We start from the raw sequence: 24,349 nt of genomic DNA, 5'->3' as shown, positions 1-24,349 counted from the left end.
CTACGTATTAGTCTCTTTCCGAGCTTCCTTCCCACGATTAGATGATCATTTTGAAAAAAAAAACTATCTATTTTGAACTTGCAGCTTATACTTTAAAACAATCGCTTCCTTTCGGATGTATACACTGAGTTAGTCGCAATGATTTACCCCTTAACACAGAAAAGTTCAGCCACAAATATAGTTGAATTTTGAGTACAAATTGATTTGCAAGTAAGGTTCCTGGGGGGGGGGGGGGGGGGGGTGGCTGAAAAGAGACTGGTACTGAGGGAGTGTGGCGATGAGTAGTGTCTTGTCTTCAAATATCCTCATGTATATGTTGGTGGGTTTGGATGTGTGGCGTGTGCTGTGTTAATCAATCCATCTTGAGGTTTCTGTAGATGTGTTTGATAAATGAGAGGGAGGCGAAGAAGGAGACGGTGCCGAGTGTGAGGAAGAAGATATAGCAGAGTAGGAAGGTGTAGCAGAAGTACTCCACACTTTGCAACATCCCACTCATGTGTGACTTTTGCCAATAGTAGTACACACTGTACACCAAGACAAATATCCCGGTCGCCCTACACCCAACACACCATACATAAGACTAATATACCCTTTTCAGTCCTTCCTTTAATTTGCCCAACCATCGCTTCAAACATGTCCAGATAAGCCATCATTTTTTCAGTCATGTTTACTGGTTCACTGAATCAGCAATGACGAATCGCGCGCTAACACCGACGGATCTACAAAAAAAAACAAGGAATAAATCTGAAAACCAGATGAAGAGTTGTTTACCCGACATTGAAGATAGATCTCCACCACCACCTGTAGTCCTCGGCCGACAGCTGGAAGTATGTGAGAGTGACTCCAATGGCACCACTGACCAGGAGCAGCAGGAAGAAGGAGAGGAGGAGGATGCCGTAGAGGAAGTACTGTTCCCTGCCCCACACAGTCTCGAACACATAGTGAAGTTGCACAGAGATGGAGCTGAAGGAGATGAAGCCTCCGATGAACATCTGGAAGGGACCACTGTTGTACCAATTCGTGTTCGGGATCTCCCGCTTGATGTTCTTCGTCCGGCAGGGTGCATCGAATGCCGGTGCCCAGTTTTTACCAAACACACCTCCAATAACCGTCAAGGGAGCTCCGACTTGAAAATAAGAGAGCACACTACCGAAGAGAACATACTTTGATCCTTTAAAAACTTGAAAGATTAACAATATTGAAGTCCAACGATATTGAAAGATTAACAAGATGAGCCAGTAGTAAGAGTTAGGTTGAAAAAGAAGTAAAACTAAATAATTGCCAGTTGCTCATACAAAATTAAATAATTGCCAATTGCTATGCAAATGGCACAGCAAAATCCGGCCGTATGAATGAAAACCTAGCAAAAAGTAACTTCGTAATATATCAAGAGTTTACTTGAGTAAACTCGAGTTAATACAAAATCAAAAAGTTGCCAGTTGCTATGCAAATAGCACAGAAAAATACGGCCGAAAGACTGAAAAACTAGCCAACACACAATTGGAAAAATTTCAATCAGCTAAGGAAAACGAAAAAATGGATAAAGTTTTTTTCAAGTTTTTCTCAATTTTCGGAGAAACAAATACATCACGTTACAGCTTTAGGAATTTCAAGAATCTGCGAAGATTGACAGCTTTTGTCATGAAATTAGCCCAATTTGACAAAACTGGATCAATAGATAATTTTTTTATTCCGTCAGAATTCTGAAAATTATAATCTATTTTCGAAACTAGAAGTCATTCCCGTTGTTATTGTATCAGTTCCACTTTGTTAATCGAAGAGCGGAACTTGCCTCTTTTTATCTTAACTTAAAAGAAAACAAAAGTCAACAATAAAAGATCAAACTTGAGCGTAAACAACATTAAGACTTTTGCCCAAAACAAGAACTAAGTAAATCCACACGGCTTAAATAAGTGTTTTCACTTCGTTTGTTGCCACTTAATTACTGCTATCGGCACATTTTGTTCTTGATTCCGTCTATCCTTGTTTCCATAGCGGATTTAGAGGGAGGCGGACGCCCCCCCTCCCCTCAGGAATTCGACCCCCTGCCGACTCAAGGGTCCCCCTTTGTACTATTTTGAGATATTCATTATTGGTGAGGGACCCTAAAGTTTTTCTGAAGGCGCCTTCGCGCCAATAAATACTAATTTTGAGGGGGGAGCGCTCGTCGAAAAAACGCAATTTTTTTGGTCAAAATTTTCCAAAAATTGCCAAAAATCGCTTTTTTTGGCCTGTTTTTTCAAAATTTTATAGACTAAATCATATTTACGTGAAACTAATTTGGGGTTCTATATAGTAAACTTCTACATCACTCTAAAGAGCGAGGATAAATTATAGCATTTTCCTGAAAAGTCACAAGAACTAAAAAAAAAAGGTGAAAATGTATGAAAACGTGTCATTAGCAATTAATCATAGATGAGGGATGACTCACTAAAGATGCAAATGAAGGCGACTAGCATGACAGTTGAAAATGGGAGTGCCTGGGTGGACTGGTATGCCCAGTGGAAGGAGTTGACGACACTCCAGCAGAGGAACATTGGGGCTGCGAACACGAGGCAGACAAGGAGCAGGTTGTGGACCCACTTGGAGCCAGCCATTTGCACGTAATGGGTCACAGACACATACCCACTCAATACTGAAACAGCTCCTTAATGAAAAACAGAGGCGAAGCGGAGCTTCGCACCACTTGCGAGACAGCAGAACATAAAAAACATAGGTCGAAAAAGTTTTTAGAAGTTGAAAAAAACTAGGTGAAGCATAATTTTCGTATGTCTCGATAAAAAACAACTAGGGGCCCAGCTAAAGCTAGAAGTACGTGTTTGATACCGAATCAATTTGCTATACTTATGCGGCACGAAAAGTCTGATTTCAAAAACTGGACTTTGCCCAAAACTTTAGTTGTTTCTCTACTAAAATAAGTGCGAAGAATAAAAATTTTTTGAGATAATCCATTTTCCCAAGGAGATGACATTTCTCTTGCAAAAAAATAAGAAGTCACCGCTTCTGCAGGAACAATTATTACATCCGGTTCTTTAAACTAACTTTACATCTCAGATTTGATTGAATAAATTTTAGAAAATTCAAAATTTTTCTAAAAACGGTCAAAAAACTTTTCAAAATCCATGGTTGTGGCCGCTTAAGCAGAGAAAATAACCAAAACCGGGTTTCTCGATTGAACACAACCTGAGAATTGGCACGCTAGTTTTAGCGTAAAGTCAAAAAGTTAACAAAAATCTGCCATTGTTTCAAAACTTTGACTTGTTCGAATACCTTAATTACTTCTCAAACAAACTGGGCATAGCCAATTCTAAAGGTAGGTTCTCCACAACCTGTGGTTTCGATTGAACCTATGACACCCTATTTGCCAGGATGGTAAGCGAGAAAACTCAGATTCAAACCCAGGACTTCCGCCGTCCCAGGTATATTCGTTACCTCCAGGCTAAGTTGGCCAGGAACGCTAAGAGTTTTGAATAGATATGAAACAAGGTACGACTAGAGATGAGTATAGACGGCTCCCGTGAACAAAGTTATTTACGGAAAAAAACATCACTGCAGACCAAAAAGAAAACTGGGCTAGAAAACTGGGCTAGAAAGCTGATCCCCTTCATATTCAATGATGTAGATTTTTGCTTGCCCCTTTTTCACCCAATTGCCCATTCTTCTAACTCAAACCTTGATGGCATTTCAGTATTGCAGAATACCTTCAACTTGAAAATTGTCTAATTATCTTCTTTACATTTTATCCAATGAACGCTGTGACGACATTGAGAAAGTGTGACAAAATTCAAGTTAACTTGATAATTCTTAATCGGTTCGGGATGTTTGACTAAACGGGATGTTTGACTAATGGGATGTTTGCATTCATATGGCAGATTGACTAAACTAACAGCAGGTGACAGCATATAAAAGAACTGCAGAAGAATACATGGTTCCGTGTTTGTGTACTTTGAACATGTCGAAGGCAGCCATGGTGATAAGACCTCCGGCAATGGCGATGAACTGAGTGCCCACTCCTAAACATGTATTACAACTTGAGCTTGAACTAATGATTCGAAATTATGTTAACATGCCTTTATACGAGATCAAAAACAAATTCATAAGATGTTAGCAGCTCATTTATTATCATCATCATCAGTAGTTTAATGTTATTTTCATGTATTCGACGTTGTGGCTGATTTTCCCTTTTCCTTTCAAACTTTCTGCTTTCTGTTTAGTAATAGCTTGCGTGATGACTCTCATATAATAAGATAGGATACAGGCTTCTCAGCCGTTTGGTATGCCATACGACAGGCAATTAAAATTCTTGATTATTATAAACGAGTATTTAATCATCATTGTCTTACTTTTATTCTTACTTGTTCTTGCTTCCGCAGCATACTCACAAGCCAAATTAGAAAATTTAAGGCCCAACTTGTAATTCAGTAGAACAGAAGCCGAACTGACCGCAGAGTTGAAAGGACTAACAATAAAATGCTACCCATTTAAGATTTTTTGGCGAAAAGACTCAATAAAAGCCGACCAAAACCGTAAGAGAACTTAGATGAGAACTATTCAGATATAGAACTGACCTATCATGGCACACAGAAGACTCTTTGCGAAAGGGAACCTGAAAACGTCTGCGTGTATCATTTTCCAGCCCACCTCCGCATCATCGAAGTCCATCTCGTCAGCTGCCATTCCCCCACTACCAGCAGCCGCCATGTCGTCCTTGTTGTACCTCGCTAGGTCATTTCGTAGTATCCTCATCTAAAACCAAAATACAGCATAAAGAATAGAAACAAAACATTTCAACGCCATATCTTCACACTTCGCACCCATTTAGATACTATATAAATGAAACTGAAGAAAAAAGAAACCCACATAAGACTATTTAAAAAGAAAAAAAAAGTATTCCAAATCTAACTCAACTTATTTCCATCATCTTGAATCCAACACAAAAATAAAAAAACCGCCAGAATACCAGTTTGATATGAACAGTAGAATCAATGAATAGATGAAAAACGAGAGGAAGTTAAGCATTCAGTTTCAACCGCAACCATGAGAACAAAGCTTGCTTGATATCAAAAATTGCCTGTAAGCGCAGAAAAAAAACGTACGATGCTGGAGCTTGGCAATTGGAGTTCAACTTTAAAATTTCATTTCTGATACAATGGCAAAAACCTTAACAAATCGTTCCACCCCAAGATTTAGCATTGAAGAAGATAAATATAGCAAAAAACAGTGACGATCGACTTTGCCCAAAAAACCCAAAACAGTCGAACCACAGACTCATGTTGGACAGCAGGAACGTTACCTTGCACCAGCCGAGTGAATTTTTCTGCTAAAATGGTTATCAAGTACGTAGCATATACCGAAACGTTTTGTTTTCTGCATAATTACCTTGCAGAAAACAAAACGTTTCGGCGAACTGAGAAAAAGACTGGGATACATAAGAATTTATCTCTAACATCATATCAATAACACCAAGATAATGGTAAAATCACCATATGGCGACAGTATGGTCATACTTCTACTGCAAAAAATCTTAAAAGAAAAAAATTTCTTAGCACATGGAAGCCACCGCCCTATTCCACTTAAATGACGTTGAACGTTTAAAAAACGGACTTTATCTTACCTTTATCGCAAAACTTTAGCATCAAAATTTTATCAGGAGACAAAGACTATCACAAAATCGATGGATTCATTAAAAAATTCACACAAAATCACGTACACCCACTCACCTTCATGTTTCAGTACCGAGACATCATTAGGCAACAATGTTAACTTGCTGCGATCAACTTTCACATTCAATGGAACAAGCAATCCATGACTTATCCACATTTCTGACATCACAGGTTATCACAATCGAACCCAGAGTACTTATGTATCACGGAGATAGCTCCCTTGACGTTTATGTTTCTCATTTATTCACAAAACCTGACTCCACGCATATTCTTCTCCAATCACCGAACTCGACGTCCCCAATGCAATAAACCTTCCCAGCAAACATATCAGCGATCGGAACCACATCATCTACCTATGCGAAGTTGATGAAGCTCTTCAACTAACTAACCAACCAAATATTCCAAAATGTGGTTATAAGACCAACTAGTTTACCAATGCAACTGCTTGCTCATCAACGGCCGTACTGTAGAGCAACAGTAAATGATCGAAGAACAGAGATCAAAATCAAACTCTTATTTAGAGACAATTTCAGTACAGCCGTCTTTGCTGTCCCCATTTGATCAAAGTTCTGAACCACCAAAGCACTCAAACCTATACTGCCATCCCGTTCCACAAAAAACTGCCAAACAAACTCTTCAACTTGCGAGAACAGCAAGTTAAGAAAATTACAGGAAATTTCTCCCACTCGAGTATTCATCAGCATAACTTCTTCCCTTAAATCTCCTTAACATCAATGGCTAATCCAAAGAACCTCAAATTTCACTTAAGAGAACCTCAAGACACCCTAATGTTTCACTTAAGAGAACCTCAAGACACCCTAATGAAAATTCGAAGCAATTCGAATGACTTCTCCGCGCAAGTATCACTGTTGCCCACATACCAGAAACACAAAACCAACAAGCTAACTATTTACATCTCCATATAGACGGAAAAGCACTCAAGTTCTAGTCAAATCTTAATGAATCTGCGCGAAATGATCTCGAACAAGCTTTGAAACAATTGTAGAATCGATACGCAGGGCCTGACCGAATCCGAGAATATCACTTTGAAGTGCAATACGCACTGTCCCAAATTGAGACTCTGTCACAAATCGAGACGCTTAGGATACGGGTTTAACTTCGGCAACTGGTATTTCAAACTTCTTTATGAATACCCTAGCTATTGAAGCAATTATAAATAACTGAAAACTCCAAAAAATCTAGCAAAATTATGTGGGGGCCCACAAATACTAATAAACTATAGTAAAATTACCAGGACTAATTCCAGTGCGACAAACTAACAGAAAAAGCTATGTTTCACTGGTGTTTCATTTGGTTAAAATTTACTTCGGAATAGAATGACCACGACCTCAGCCTCTTTCATTGTTATAAAATTTTAATACAAGCTATCTGTGTTGTTGCGGTTTTAACTGGTCCTTCAGTTATCGTTGAATTGATTGTCCACAACTTCGGCTTCATAATGTTACAGAAATTTAGTAACCTTTATCGTCAAGAATGATAGCATCTCCTTAATACAGTAAGCAGACCTTCAGCGCAATAATCTCAAAAAACTGTATCTTCGTAATTGATTGCCTCATAAGGTATCAGATGTTTTGGAACGTCGGTTCTTCAAATACTCAGTGCATTAGTCTGCTGCATGAATAAAACAAAAAAGCTCGCCATATAATTTTCTACACGAATACATCCGGAGATTGAAGCAATCTCAAGACAGAGGATCACCAGAAATACTACGGACAGCGCCACAACAACCCAAAGACCGCCATCTACCAGATCAAGTACACCCAATTCCACATTACCGATGATACCCAATGGACAGCCTCCGGACTGGCAATGCCCGACGATCAATTCTCCAAACTTACGTTTTCTGTTTCGACTAATCACTCAGCATACCTTATGCTTTTCTCCATAACTACCTTGAAAACAAAAAGGATTGAAAAAAAATAAGAAATAGTTTTCAAACTACCAAAAATATAAGTTATTTTATCTCCCACCCATTGAGCATACTTCGATAAAACCAGGCAACTATGGTTGAAATTTGCTCAATTACCAACCTTGCTGTTTTTTTTTGCGAAATAACTGAAGTAACAGTAGCGCACAGTTATTCAAAATAAAATTACATTTTTCACTCTTACATAGGGCGATGGAAAACATCAGTACGACAAATGAAACAACGGAGCCCTATGCTTAAAACTGTGGACAAACAGGTGACTATTCTTTTTCAATTCTACGGCATTTTCCATTCCTAGTATTTTCCCTGATAGCTGACACGATATAATTCCTATAACAATTCCTCGCTTCCCAATCACACCGTTTCACAAGCCGATGGAAAACAACCTCCCTATCGTTCATAAAAAAATTTTCGACATTTTTGTACAATCACTCAAAAAATATATATATTTAACAACATTGTACAATACTTCAATTTTACGAAGTCACAAAATGCATAAAAATCCCATCATCTGGGACCAAAACTAATACCACAAAGGAGCAAAAAAACCAGTTGTACCGACGTACACCAAAAAAAAATATTCATTTGTATAACAATGGGTCTCAACACACACTTGCCATTCTTTATAAAAGTTTTGCCACACTTGGAGATAACACTATCTTTTTCGTTACTTTTCATAACGGACTAACTCCGTGAAAGGTCTTTTTCAAAATTGCTTACGTAAAAGAAACTAAATTTTCTATCTGACTAACCGTTGAATTTTTTTTTGTATTTTCTTCACTCCCGTCTATTCCACATTTAACTTATAGATTTTTTCTGATACAAAATAAATAATCTTGCCCAAAATATTTTGCCTCGCCATGGACACGGTTTTTACTCTTGATTATATTTTTCTTCTTGATGTAGATGGCTACCTCGTCAGATCATCTAGAACCTATATTTTTCCAGATCAGACAAAGTTGAACATTTACTGCACCGGAATCACTGATTTCCACGATGACCAAACTATTACTGTACAAACATACCGGCCTTTTCAAGCCAATTAGACGCCATTGGTGTAAGCTCACCGTCACCCAATTAAACCAACTTAGGGAAATTGTTATAATGGCATTTAGACCATACCGAATGCAATTCAGAAGAACCCCAGAAAATCAACTTTTTTTTTCAATTGCGCCTATTGACGCGAAAGGGACGCCTACTACTAGCCCGTTGTATTACACTTTACCGAAACAATAACAATTCAAAACGGCGCACAATTCGTCATAGACGTTTTTGATGACTACATCATCCGTGACAACTTTCACTGGCGTTTATATGCCCCAACCAGTCTTTTTACACTCCAACCGTGATGACGAGGTTCTTGAAGATCTGGAAGACACCAAGGTCACCTACCTCGGCGAGTTCAAAATCAGAAATCACTGAGCTAATGGACAGTGGACGAAGTTTTCCCGTTTGAATATGACGACGAATCATCTATACCATCTGAACCCACCTGATTCCTTTTATACCTCTATGTCCACATCGACTCCAACATCAAAATGGCCACCTTTTCCCAGTATTCAATTTAACCATGCGGAGCAATAACAGTGCGACTCAGAGTTTCTTGACGGCTACACGCCACGACTAACCTTTTTCCCAGCATATGGTCCAAATAAGAGCCTAATTCATCACTTCATTCCGCACGACACCGACGAATACAACGATGGCGAGTTCGAGCTGTACGACAGCTAGATAGCTGTATTACACGCTCTATGCCTTTCCCCTCTTTCTTTCATTCATTCAACCAATCAAAAAATTCCATAAAGTCCAGAAAAACTCCTCGGGCCTCCTATGTAACGCTAAGATCCTTCAATACTACACGTAGTTCTTGCCCATTCTGTTATTCCCAGTCACTTCACAAGCAGCTATTCAAAACAATTGACAAAAAGTTAGTCTTCTGCTTGAGCGAAAATGCAGCTCCAAATCATAGCTTAAGAATTTACGGCAGGGTTCACTCCCTATGGCTAGATCCTACAGCCATTTATCCTAATTGATTAGTTGCGCCCCTTCGCCTCACGAAATGAGCCAAAGAAAACCGGGGCTCCAAAAACCAATTCTAGCAGAATTCGATGTAAAACTGTTTCGTTGGACAAAATTCAATAAAAAAAATGTTGAAACGATCAGAACATTGCACTTCTTTAGATCTCTTGCTTCTACGCCGTTTTCTACCTTTTTTCTTCGCTTTTTACGACAATTTTTACTTTTACTTCAACGGTTTTCCTTACATTCCCATGACTACAACGGCAACACGCGCAGCCACTTCTGTGAAATTTTCCTTACTTGGAAGCACAGAACTCAATCAGCAATACAAAAACTTCGGAAACCGAGTTTTTGTCAAAAACAGCCATTTCAGCGATACTCAAACGAAGCTACTGAAAAACAGAAACTTCAAATCCAAAAAATTAAGTAACTTTTCTGCACAACAACCTACTCGAAGGTTTAAAAAAGAAAAATCCGTCCAACCGATCGCTTTGGTGCCGGAGGTCCATTTAGCATCCTCAAAATCGTCTATTCAAAGAAAGAGCAGTTCAACAACCCCAGCCCAGCGAGACAGTCACCAAACCACAATTCAACAGGCAACCCGCTGGCGCAAGAACCCATCAACAATCAGGGAAAAATAAAAAATCTAAACCAATCATTTTTTGAGCAGAGACATCTACAATGCCAATTTCTATGAAAACAGAAACATGCAAATAAGGGAAACGCGATCAGTAAAGATACATAGTAAAAGACACGACTCCCGCCGACGAAACTGGCTTTTCACAAAATACGACGAAGAACTTTGACTAATCACACTAGCTGAAGATACTAGCTTATTCTCTCAATCACCTCACTTATTCATCATTGTGGACTGTTACAAACGCAACAGTAAGCTCATTCTTACAAGATCAGACACACACTTCGTGAGCGAAACCAGAAACCAAACATTGTTTTTTTTTTAAATTCGCGAAGTACCGAGCTCCGCCCAGCTAAAGAAACAATGAAACTTTGACACTGAAGTACCTAATCCTCTTTTAAGGCGTAGTTAATTCAACAGCTTCAAATACTCGGCTTCGGCAAGCGTGACAAAACAATTTGCCCTGCAAACATCCGAACCACGAAGCGAAAGCTTGAGACATACAAGAGATTCGCGCACAGCCAACGCCCTCATGTGATCCACAGCATCAGACAATCCGTTCTCTTGCTCACGTCTCTCAGCCCATACCTTTGCAAACTCGTAATTATTCTCATCAGAACGCCAAATTCTGCAACATTTCCTTGCCCACGCTGCTATCTTCTAAACGAAAAGCCTCGCAACCAGTATCTAGAGAAGGAAAACTAGTAGGAAAAGTCAGCACAGCATGACCGCAAAGCGCAGGCTGGCACAAAAAAATCGTCACCGAAGGTATGATGGAACGGATGCGGTCAGCGAGACATTCAAAGGACCTTGCCTCACCAAAACAATGAAAAATTGAGGACAAAGAAGCAACTTTAACAAACGCTTCGTAAAATTCCACGCTGACAAATCAGAAAAAGTTTCTCCTAACGGCGTCATCGAAACACTATCATCCCCACCCACGTCGACATGAGCCAGCGTCCACCAAGACCCCCTCTGCAGTACTCCCTCATACGGGTTATTGTCAACCCGTCGGGGAGCTTGTCCTTCAAATATTCTCGAATATTCAATGTCCGACCCTGTGATGTTCTTTTCAGATCATTGTGCGGAGAAATTTTCCGGTATTTCCTGCTTCTTGGGCAACGCTCTAACGAATCGTAAGAACTTGTTTGCACTCGACACACTGTAATTCTTTCAAAAAACCGGGACGGAAAGTGGGCAGCTCCTCCGACTCAACTGATAAAGGTGCAATGGGCCATCCGTTTTTTTGAACAAGCTCACCCCGCGCCTCACTAAGTAACTTTACCTGCAAGGAATACCAAACCTTTAATCTCTGCCATCGACAGAATTCACTTCATTCATTCCACGCCAACTCCAGCAAGCGCGACCTGTCAAAGAATTCGGCACGAAACTTCTCTATTTCCTCATGCAAATTACCTGTGCCGCGGGGCACCGAGCAAAATTTAAGTATTAACAACCCATCGGAACCACCAACCATAAACCTCAAGTATTTACAATAACCACCACCAACCCCACACTCGTTTAAATTCAATCCAAATAAACTCTTTGATTTCAGCAGTTTTTATCACAGACGTCCAGAACTTTTGATATTTAACTGGTATTTATTGTAACTGGTATTTTTTCATTTTTGTTTCTGTTAATTTATTTCACCCTGAATTATACCTTTTCACAAAACCTAAGATGCAAATTTCCCTACTTCATCTCTGTCCCTTATCTCAAATTACAGGGCTCGCCTAATTCAAGCTCAACAAATTAAGTCGCGGAGTATCAAGAACCTAGAGTTCCTTTCATCAAAAGCCCTTTAAAAAGTCTTTCATAAATATAAGCCTCTGAAAAAGCCCTATTGGTTGAAAAACATCACCATATTAAGGGGCTGTCTAATATACATTCTCTAGCTGTAACTCAGAACTGTAGCTTACCTTGTAGAAAACAGAACGCTTTGGACGAGCCGAGAAAAAAAGACTGGGATAAATAAGAATTTATCCCTAATAACAAAAAAATAACACCCTAACAACAAAAAAATAACAACAACAAAAAATAATCCCTAACAACAAAAAATAGCCATCAACATAAAAAACATCATGTATAAATTGTCAAGAATATGACATCATATCAACCGGGTTTAACTTCGCCAACTGGTATTTCAAACTTCTTTATGAATACCCTAGCTATTGAAGCAATTATAAATAACTGAAAAATCTAAAAATTCTAGCAAAATTATATGGGGGCCCACAAATACTAATGAACTATTGTAAAATTACCAGGACTAATTCCAGTGCGACAAACTAACAGAAAAAGCTATGTTTCACTGGGGTTTCATTTGTTTTAAATTTACTTCGGAATAGAATGACCACGACCTCAGCCTATTTCATTGTTATAAAATTTTGATACAATCTATCTATGTTGTTGCGGTTTCAACTGGTCCTTCAGTTATCATTAAATTGAATGTCCACAACTTCGGCTTCATAATGTTTCAGAAATTTAGTAACCTTTATCGTCAAGAATGATAGCATCTCCTTAATACAGTAAGCAGACCTTCAGCGCAATAATCTCAAAAAACTGAATCTTCGTAATTGATTGCCTCATAAGGTATCAGATGTTTTGGAACGTCGGTTCTTCAAATACTCAGTGCATTAGTCTGCTGCATGAATAAAACAAAAAAGCTCGCCATATAATTTTCTACACGAATACATCCGGAGATTGAAACAATCTCAAGACAGAGGATCACCAGAAAAACTACGGACAGCGCCACAACCACCAAAGACCGCCATCTACCAGATCAAGGACACCCAATTCCACATTACCAATGATACCCAATGCACAGCCTCCGGACTGGCAATGCCCGACGATCAATTCTCCAATCTTACGTTTTCTATTTCGACTAATCACTCAACATACCTTATGCTTTTCTCCATAGCTACCTTGAAAACAAAAAGGATTGAAAAAAATAAGAAATAGTTTTCAAACTACCAAAAATATAAGTTATTTTATCTCCCACTCATTGAGCATACCTCGATAAAACCAGGCAACTATGGTTGAAATTTGTTCATTTACCAACCTTGCTGTTTTTTTTGCGAAATAACTGAAGTAACAGTAGCGCACAGTTATTCAAAATAAAATTACATTTTTCACTCTTACATAAGGCGATGGAAAATATCAGTACGACAACTGAAACAACGGAGCCCAATGCTTAAAACTGTGGACAAGCAGGTGACAATTCTGTTCCAATTCTATGGTATTTTCCACTCCATAGCATTTTCCCTGATAGCTGACAGGATATAATTCCTATAACAATTCCTCGCTTCCCAATCACACCGTTTCACAAGCCGATGGAGAATAACCTCCCTATCGTTCATAAAAAAATTTTCGACATTTTTGTACAATCACTCAAGAAAAATATATATTTAACAACATTGTACAATACTTCAATTTTACGAAGTCACAAAATGCACGAAAATCCCATCATCTGAGACCAAAACTAATGCCACAAAGGACCAAAAGAACCAGTTGTACCGACGTACACCAAAAAAAATATTCATTTATATTACAATGGGTCTCAACACAAATTTGCCATTCTTTATAAAAGTTTTGCCACACTTGAAGAAAACACTATCTTTTTCGTTAATTTTCATAACGGACTAACTCCGTGAAAAGTCTTTTTCAAAATTGCTTACGAACGTAAAAGAAACTAAATTTTCTATCTGACTAACCGTTGAATTTTTTTTGTATTTTCTTCACTCCCGTCTATTCCACATTTAACTTATAGATTTTTTTCTGATACAAAATAAATAATCTTGCCCAAAATATTTTGCCTCGCCATGGACACGGTTTTTACTCTTGATTATATTTTTCTTCTTGATGTAGATGGCTACCTCGTCAGATCATCTAGAACCTATATTTTTCCAGATCAGACAAAGTTGAACATTTACTGCACCGGAATCACTGATTTCCACGATGACCAAACTATTACTGTACAAACATACCGGCCTTTTCAAGCCAATTAGACGCCATTGGTGTAAGCTCACCGTCACCCAATTAAACCAACTTAGGGAAATTGTTATAATGGCATTTAGACCATACCGAATGCAATTCAGAAGAACCCCAGAAAATCAACTTTTTTTTCAATTGCGCCTATTGACGCGAAAGTGACGCCTATTACTAGCCCGTTGTATTACACTTTACCGAAACAATAACAATTCAAAACGGCGCACAATTCGTCATAGACGTTTTTGATGACTACATCATCCGTGACAACTTTCACTGGCGTTTATATGCCCCAACCAGTCTTTATACACTCCAACCGTGATGACGAGGTTCTTGAAGATCTGGAAGACACCAAGGTCACCTACCTCGGTGAGTTCAAAATCAGAAATCACTGAGCTAATGGACAGTGGACGAAGTTTTCCCGTTTGAATATGACGACGAATCATCTATACCATCTGAACCCACCTGATTCCTTTTATACCTCTGTGTCCACATCGACTCCAACATCAAATTGGCCAACTTTTCCCAGTATTCAATTTAACCATGCGGAGCAATAACAGTTTTTGACGGCTACACGCCACGACTAGCCTTTTTCCCAGCATATGGTCCAAATTAGAACCGAATTCATCACTTCATTCCGCACGACACCGACGAATACAACGATGGCGAGTTCGAGCTGGACGACAGCTAGGTAGCTAGCTGTATTACACGCTCTTTGCCTATCCCCTCTTTCTTTCATTCATTCAACCAATCAAAAAAATCCAGAAAAACTCCTTGGGCCTCCTATGTAACGCTAAGATCCTTCAATACTACACGTAGTTCTTGCCCATTCTGTTATTCCCAGTCACTTCACAAGCAGCTATTCAAAACAATTGACAAAAAGTTAGTCTTCTGCTTGAGCGAAAATGCAGCTCCAAATCATAGCTTATGAATTTACGGCAGGGTTCACTCCCTATGGCTAGATCCTACAGCCATTTATCCTAATTGACTAGTTACGCCCCTTCGCCTCACGAAATGAGCCAAAGAAAACCGGGGCTCCAAAAACCCAATTCTAGCAGAATTCGATGTAAAACTGTTTCGTTGGACAAACTTCAATAAAAAAATGTTGAAACGATCAGAACATTGCACTTCTTTAGATCTCTTGCTTCTACGCCGTTTTCCACCTTTTTTCTTCGCTTTTTACGACAATTTTTACTTTTACTTCAACGGTTTTCCTTACATTCCCATGACTACAACGGCAACACGCGCAGCCACTTCTGTGAAATTTTCCTTACTTGGAAGCACAGAATTCAATCAGCATCCCAAAAACTTCCGAAACCGCGTTTTTGTCAAAAACAGCCATTTCAGCGATACTCAAACGAAGCTACTGAAAAAGAGAAACTTCAAACCCAAAAAATTAAGTAACTATTCTGCAAAACAACCTACTCGAAAAATCAGTCCAACCGATCACTTTGGTGCGGGAGGTCCATTTAGCATCCATAAAATCCGCTATTCAAAGAAAAAGCAGTTCAACAACCCCAGCCCAGCGAGACAGTCACCAACCCACAATTCAACAGTCAACCCGCTCGCGCAAGAACCCATCAACAATCAGGGAAAAAAAAACCTAAACCAATCATTTTTTGAGCAGAGACATCCACAACGCCAATTTCTATGAAAACAGAAACATGCAAATCAGGGAAACGCGATCAGTAAAGATACACATTAAAATACACGACTACAGCCGACGAAACTGGCTTTTCACAAAATAAGACGATGAACTTTGACTAATCACACTAGCTGAAGATACTAGCTTATTCTCTCAATCACCTCACTTATTCATCATTGTGGACTGTTACAAACGCAACAGTAAGCTCATTCTTACAAGATCAGACACACACTTCGTGAGCGAAACCAGAAACCAGACAGTTTTTTTTTAATTCGCGAAGTACCGAGCTCCGCCCGGCTGAAGAAACAATGAAACTTTGACACTGAAGTACCTAATCCTTTTTAAGGCGTAGTTAATTCAACAGCTTCAAATACTCGGCTTCGGCAAGCGCGACAAAACAATTTGCCCTGCAAACATCCGAACCACAATTTCTTGAAACCGCGGCAGCACGAAGCGAAAGCTTGAGACATACAAGAGATTCGCGCACAGCCAACGCCCTCAGGTGATCCACAGCATCAGACAATCCGTTCTCTTGCTCACGTCTCTCAGCCCATACCTTTGCAAACTCGTAATTATTCTCATCAGAACGCCAAATTCTGCAACATTTCCTTGCCCACGCTGCTATCTTCTAAACGAAAAGCCTCGCAACCAGTATCTAGAGAAGAAAAACTAGTAGGAAAAGTCAACACAGCATGACTGCAAAGCGCAGGCTGGCACAAAAAAATCGTCGCCGATTGTATGATGGAACGGATACGGTCAGCGAGACGTTCAAATGACCTTGCCTCACCAAATCCATGAAAAATTGAGGACAAAGAAGCAACTTTAACAAACGCTTCGTAAAATTCCACGCTGACAAATCAGAAAAAGTTTCTCCTAACGGCGTCATCTAAACACTATCATACTCAGCCACGTCGACATGATCCTGCGTCCACCAAGACCCCCTTTGAAGTACTCCCTCATACAGGTTATTGTCAACCCGTCGGGGAGCTTGTCCTTCAAATGTTCTCGAATATTCAATGTCCGACCCTGTGATGTTCTTTTCAGATCATTGTGCGGAGAAATTTTCCGGTATTTGCTGCTTCTTGGGCAACGCTCTAACGAATCGTAAGAACTTGTTTGCACTCGACACACTGTATTTCTTTCAAAAAACCGGGATGGAAAGTGGGCAGCTCCTCCGACTCAACTGATAACGGTGCAATGGGCCATCCGTTTTTTTGAACAAGCTCACCCCGCGCCTCACTCAGTAACTTTACCTGCAAGAAATACCAAACCTTTAACCTCTGCCATCGACAGAATTCACTTCATTCATTCCACGCCAACTCCAGCAAGCGCGACCTGTCAAAGAATTCGACACAAAACCTAGATGCAAATTTCCCTACTTCATCTCTGTCCCTAATCTCAAATTACAGGGCTCACCTAATTCAAGCTCAACAAATTAAGTCGCGGAGTATCAAGAACCTAGAATTCCTTTTATCAAAAGCCCTTTAAAAAGTCTTTTATAAATATAAGCCTCTGAAAAAGCCCTGATTGGTTGAAAAACATCACCATATTAAGGGGCTATCAAATATACATTCTCTAGCTGTAACTCAGAACTGTAGCTTACCTTGTAGAAAACAGAACGCTTTGGACGAGCCGAGAAAAAAAGACTGGGATAAATAAGAACTTATCCCTAACAACATAAAAATAACACAAGGATAATACTAACATTATCATAGCCATCAACATACAAAACATCATGTATAAATTGTCAAGAATATGACATCATATCAAGCAAAAAAAAATCAGCAAAATATGAGCTCAAATGCCTGCATCAAAAGCATGCGACCACTACAGTTGGTTGCTTCAATACCACAAAAGATTAGGACCGACGTTACCATTGTGAAAACAAATAAAAACATGAAAACATGGAAGAGATAACTTCAAACAAACTTTTGAAAACTCAAATAAAAGCGACATTTCATCAAGTTCAATTATTTTCTCTTTTTTTTTTTCAATCATATGTCTGCGATGTAGATTTTAAACTTTCAAAGACTGTTTTCAATAGTCTCAAACTTTTAAGGATTGCTACAAAAGACAAGACAAGCGAAGCTGCACTATGCAAACATGCAGTAATTGGCAAATGGGAGGTTGAAAAATCAAAGAAAATTTAAAAGAAAACACGCCTAGCATATTTACTTCCAAGTGGAGCTGCTTAAGAGTCAAATATACCAACTGCGCCATCTCGGCTTTGTATTTTTCAACATAAGCCATCAATAGATGCATTGCATATTTTTAAATTGCTAACGCTAGATCTTTTTATTGCCAGCGCTAAAACTATTGCCAACGCTAAAGCAATTTATATGAACTTATTTTGTGAAAATTAACCCAATTTCCCTCTTCTTGGGCAACGCTCTAACAAATCGTAAGGACTTGTTTGCATTCGACACACTGTAATTCTTTCAAAAACGCTGGACTGAAAGTGGACATCTCCTCCTCCGACTCAACTGATAAAGGTGCAATGGGCCATCCGTTTTTTTTTGAACAAGCTCACCCCGCGCCTCACTCAGTAACTTAACCTGCAAGGAAACCAAATATTTAATCTCTGCCATCGACAGAATTCAATTCATTCAGTCCACACCAACTCCAGCAAGCTCGACCTGTCAAAGAATTCGGCACGAAACTTCTCCATTTCCTCTTGCAAATTACCTGTTCCGCGGGCACTGAGCAAAAATTTAAACGTTAAGAACCCATCGGAACCACCAACCAAAAACCTCAAGTATTTACAATAACCGTTTTTACTTTCGTTTCTCATCACCAACCCCACACTCGTTTAAATTCAATCCAAATAAACTCTTTGATTTCAGCATAGTGTTTTTATCACAGACGTCCAGAACTTTTGATATTTAACTGGTATTTTTGTAACTGGTAATTTTTCATTTTTGTTTCTGTTGATTTTTTTCACCCTGAATTATACCTTTTCACAAAGCCTGAGATGCAAATTTCCCTTCTTCATCTCTGTCCCTCTTCTCAAATTACAGGGCTCACCTAATTCATTTAAAGCTCTTAATTGAACTCTGACTAAGAAACCAACTTTCAACTGCCCTGCACCTTCAACGGCACTCATCACCCTTGAAAACACCTACTACTTTTCAGTCTCCAACTTTATCAAACTTCTGAATTAGATAGCCCTCAGCTCTATATAACTAATTCTATTACTCTATTCTGACTTGACCTTGGACTTTCGATCACACATCGCCATTCTGATGAACGAATCATCAGCGTTTCTTGTTGCGGTACTAACCGCCATAAGGCTTCATGGCGGATATGGGTTTCTTGACATACAGTTAGCTTACCAAGCCGCAGACCAGAAAATACGCCTTTCCGCGCGCAAGCCCACTAGGACAGCGAATTGATCAGTATTGCGGGCAATGGGAGCCCTAATGGACTCCAGCTCCAGATCAACGACAGCGACACAATTCTTAACGATAATGAGAGCAGCTAGGCAGCCTGGAATGTGGAGAAAAACAAAAAAGAAAAGAGAAAAACTTCGTAAAGAAAATTCTTTTGATGTGCGTATTTAGAAATTTATATTGCAGGTCACAATTGTAACCTTAGCATTTGTTACTTAGTCCCACAAAATAGTGTCAGCTAAAAGTAAGCAAACCAGGCAAAGGCATTATTTGCATTCAGCTATTAGGTCGATCAAGATATCCCTCATGGCCGAGCGGCTAAGCCTTTTGTCCTACACAACAAACACCAAAGTTTTAGTCCCGCGAGAAACTTTTTTTTCCATACACCAGGAACACTCTGGAACACCAAAGTTTCATACCCGCAAGAAACTTTTTTTCCATACACCATGTAGAATGTGGAGAAAAACAAAAAAGAAAAGAGAAAAACTTCGTAGAGAAAATTCTTTTGATGTGCGTATTTAAGAAATTTCACTGGGGTTTATATGCCCCAACCAGTCTTTATACACTCCAACCGTGATGACAAGGTTCTTGAAGATCTGGAAGACACCAAGGTCACCTACCTCGGCGAGTTCAAAATCAGAAATCACTGAGCTAATGGACAGTGGACGAAGTTTTCCCGTTTGAATATGACGACGAATCATCTATACCATCTGAACCCACCTGATTCCTTTTATACCTCTGTGTCCACATCGATTCCAACATCAAATTGGTCAACTTTTCCCAGTATGCAATTTAACCATACGGAGCAATAACAGTTTTTGACGGCTACACGCCACGACTAGCCTTTTTCCCAGCATATGGTCCAAATAAGAACCGAATTCATCACTTCATTCCGCACGACACCGACGAATACAACGATGGCGAGATCGAGCTGCACGACAGCTAGGTAGCTAGCTGTATTACACGCTCTTTGCCTATCCCCTCTTTCTTTCATTCATTCAACCAATCAAAAAATTCCAAAAAGTCCAGAAAAACTCCTTGGGCCTCCTATGTAACGCTAAGATCCTTCAATACTACACGTAGTTCTTGCCCATTCGGTTATTCCCAGTCACTTCACAAGCAGCTAATCAAAACAATTGACAAAAAGTTAGTCTTCTGCTTGAGCGAAAATGCAGCTCCAAATCATAGCTTACGAATTTACGGCAGGGTTCACTCCCTATGGCTAGATCCTACAGCCATTTATCCTAATTGACTAGTTACGCCCCGTCGCCTCACGAAATGAGCCAAAGAAAACCGGGGCTCCAAAAACCCAATTCTAGCAGAATTCGATGTAAAACTGTTTCGTTGGACAAACTTCAATAAAAAAATGTTGAAACGATCAGAACATTGCACTTCTTTAGACCTCTTGCTTCTACGCCGTTTTCTACCTTTTTTCTTCGCTTTTTACGACAATTTTTACTTTTACTTCAACGGTTTTCCTTACATTCCCATGACTACAACGGCAACACGCGCAGCCACTTCTGTGAAATTTTCCTTACTTGGAAGCACAGAATTCAACCAGCATCCCAAAAACTTCCTAAACCCCGTTTTTGTCAAAAACAGCCATTTCAGCGATACTCAAACGAAGTTACTGAAAAAGAGAAACTTTAAACCCAAAAAATTAAGTAACTATTCTGCACAACAACCTACTCGAAGGTTTAAAAAAGAAAAATCATTCCAACCGATCACTTTGGTGCGGCAGGTCCATTTAGCATCCATAAAATCGGCTATTCAAAGAAAAAGCAGTTCAACAACCCCAGCCCAGCGAGACAGTCACCAACCCACAATTCAACAGTCAACCTGCTCGCGCAAGAACCCATCAACAATCAGGGAAAATTAAAAAATCTAAACCAATCATTTTTTGAGCAGAGACATCCACAACGCCAATTTCTATGAAAACAGAAACATGCAAATCAGGGAAACGCGATCAGTAAAGATACACATTAAAAGACACGACTACCGCCGACGAAACTGGCTTTTCACAAAGAAAGACGATGAACTTTGACTAATCACACTAGCTGAAGATACTAGCTTATTCTCTCAATCACCTCACTTATTCATCATTGTGGACTGTTACAAACGCAACAGTAAGCTCATTCTTACAAGATCAGACACACACTTCGTGAGCGAAACCAGAAACCAGACAGTTTTTTTTTTAAATTCGCGAAGTACCGAGCTCCGCCCGGCTAAAGAAACAATGAAACTTTGACACTGGAGTACCTAATCCTATTTTAAGGCGTAGTTAAGTCAACAGCTTCAAATACTCGGCTTCGGCAAGCGCGACAAAACAATTTGCCCTGCAAACATCCGAACCACGATTTCTTGAAACCGCGGCAGCACGAAGCGAAAGCTTGAGACATACAAGAGATTCGCGCACAGCCAACGCCCTCATGTGATCCACAGCATCAGACAATCCGTTCTCTTGCTCACGTCTCTCAGCCCATACCTTTGCAAACTCGTAATTATTCTCATCAGAACGCCAAATTCTGCAACATTTCCTTGCCCACGCTGCTATCTTCTAAACGAAAAGCCTCGCAACCAGTATCTAGAGAAGGAAAATTAGTAGGAAAAGTCAACACAGCATGACCGCAAAGCGCAGGCTGGCACAAAAAAAAAATCGTCGCCGATTGTATGATGGAACGGATGCGGTCAGCGAGACGTTCAAATGACCTTGCCTCACCAAATCCATGAAAAATTGAGGACAAAGAAGCAACTTTAACAAACGCTTCGTAAAATTCCACGCTGACAAATCAGAAAAAGTTTCTCCTAACGGCGTCATCGAAGCACTATCATCCCCACCCACGTCGACATGATCCTGCGTCCACCAAGACCCTTTTTGCAGTACTCCCTCATACAGGTTATTGTCAACCCATCGGGGAGCTTGTCCTTCAAATATTCTCGAATATTCAATGTCCGACCCTGTGATGTTCTTTTCAGATCATTGTGCGGAGAAATTTTCCGGTATTTGCTGCTTCTTGGGCAACGCTCTAACGAATCGTAAGAACTTGTTTGCACTCGACACACTGTAATTATTTCAAAAAAACCGGGATGGAAAGTGGGCAGCTCCTCAGACTCAACTGATAACGGTGCAATGGGCCATCCGTTTTTTTGAACAAGCTCACCCCGCGCCTCACTCAGTAACTTTACCTGCAAGAAATACCAAACCTTTAACCTCTGCCATCGACAGAATTCATTTCATTAATTCCACGCCAACTCCAGCAAGCGCGACCTGTCAAAGAATTCGACACAAAACCTAGATGCAAATTTCCCTACTTCATCTCTGTCCCTAATCTCAAATTACAGGGCTCACCTAATTCAAGCTCAACAAACTAAGTCGCGGAGTATCAAGAACCTAGAATTCCTTTTATCAAAAGCCCTTTAAAAAGTCTTTTATAAATATAAACCTCTGAAAAAGCCCTGATTGGTTGAAAAACATCACCATATTAAGGGGCTATCAAATATACATTCTCTAGCTGTAACTCAGAACTGTAGCTTACCTTGTAGAAAACAGAACGCTTTGGACGAGCCGAGAAAAAAAGACTGGGATAAATAAGAACTTATCCCTAACAACATCAAAAAATAACACAAGGATAATACTAACATTATCATAGCCATCAACATACAAAACATCATGTATAAATTGTCAAGAATATGACATCATATCAAGCAAAAAAAAAATCAGCAAAATGTGAGCTCAAATGCCTGCATCAAAAGCATGCGACCACTACAGTTGGTTGCTTCAATACCACAAAAGATTAGGACCGACGTTACCATTGTGAAAACAAATAAAAACATGAAAACATGAAAGAGAAAACTTCAAACAAACTTTTGAAAACTCAAATAAAAGCGACATTTCATCAAGTTCAATTATTTTCTCTTTTTTTCAATCATATGTCTGCGATGTAGATTTTAAACTTTCAAAGACTGTTTTCAATAGTCTCAAACTTTTAAGGATTGCTACAAAAGACAAGACAAGCGAAGCTGCACTATGCAAACATGCAGTAATTGGCAAATGGGAGGTTGAAAAATCAAAGAAAATTTAAAAGAAAACACGCCTAGCATATTTACTTCCAAGTGGAGCTGCTTAAGAGTCAAATATACCAACTGCGCCATCTCGGCTTTGTATTTTTCAACAAGCCATCAATAGATGCATTGCATATTTTTAAATTGCTAACGCTAGATCTTTTTATTGCCAGCGCTAAAACTATTGCCAACGCTAAAGCAATTTATATGAACTTATTTTGTGAAAATTAACCCAATTTCCCTCTTCTTGGGCAACTCTAACAAATCGTAAGGACTTGTTTGCATTCGACACACTTCTGTTGATTTTTTTCACCCTGAATTATACCTTTTCACAAAGCCTGAGATGCAAATTTCCCTTCTTCATCTCTGTCCCTCTTCTCAAATTACAGGGCTCACCTAATTCATTTAAGGCTCTTAATTGAACTCTGACTAAGAAAACAACTTTCAAATGCCCTGCACCTTCAACGGCACTCATCACCCTTGAAAACACCTACTACTTTTCAGTCTCCAACTTTATCAAACTTCTGAATTAGATAGCCCTCAGCTCTATATAACTAATTCTGTTACTCTATTCTGACTTGACCTTGGAATTTCGATCACACATCGCCATTCTGATGAACGAATCACCAGCGTTTCTTGTTGCGGTACTAACCGCCATAAGGCTTCTTGGCGGATATGGGTTTCTTGACATACAGTTAGCTTACCAAGCCGCAGACCAGAAAATACGCCTTTCCGCGCGCAAGCCCACTAGGACAGCGAATTGATCAGTATTGCGGGCAATGGGAGCCCTAATGGACTCCAGCTCCAGATCAACGACAGCGACGCAATTCTTAACGATAATGAGAGCAGCTAGGCAGCCTGGAATGTGGAGAAAAACAAAAAAGAAAAGAGAAAAACTTCGTAAAGAAAATTCTTTTGATGTGCGTATTTAGAAATTTATATTGCAGGTCACAATTGTAACCTTAGCATTTGTTACTTAGTCCCACAAAATAGTGTCAGCTA

The 24,349-nt window shown here is 39.5% G+C and overlaps 1 protein-coding gene across 1 annotated transcript in view; it reads right to left on the bottom strand.

Moving 5' to 3' along the window:
- Window positions 1–230: 230 nt before the first annotated feature.
- The window catches only part of LOC134842169 (transmembrane 9 superfamily member 1-like), a 482,475-nt gene continuing 458,356 nt past the window's right edge, over window positions 231–24,349 (bottom strand). The window contains exons 6-10 of the mRNA XM_063858384.1: window positions 4,569–4,746; window positions 3,888–4,013; window positions 2,432–2,635; window positions 772–1,126; window positions 231–554 (exon numbers count right to left, since the gene is read on the bottom strand). Coding sequence (XP_063714454.1) covers window positions 353–554; window positions 772–1,126; window positions 2,432–2,635; window positions 3,888–4,013; window positions 4,569–4,746 — 1,065 coding nt within the window. The 3' untranslated portion in view covers window positions 231–352. The remainder of the gene's footprint in view (window positions 555–771; window positions 1,127–2,431; window positions 2,636–3,887; window positions 4,014–4,568; window positions 4,747–24,349) is intronic.

Source organism: Symsagittifera roscoffensis, chromosome 3 (assembly GCF_963678635.1).
Source record: "Symsagittifera roscoffensis chromosome 3, txSymRosc1.1, whole genome shotgun sequence".
NCBI classification, from domain to species: Eukaryota; Metazoa; Xenacoelomorpha; order Acoela; family Convolutidae; genus Symsagittifera; species Symsagittifera roscoffensis.
Note: the sequence above shows the minus strand (reverse complement) of the source record. Positions and strands in the feature narration are given on the sequence as shown.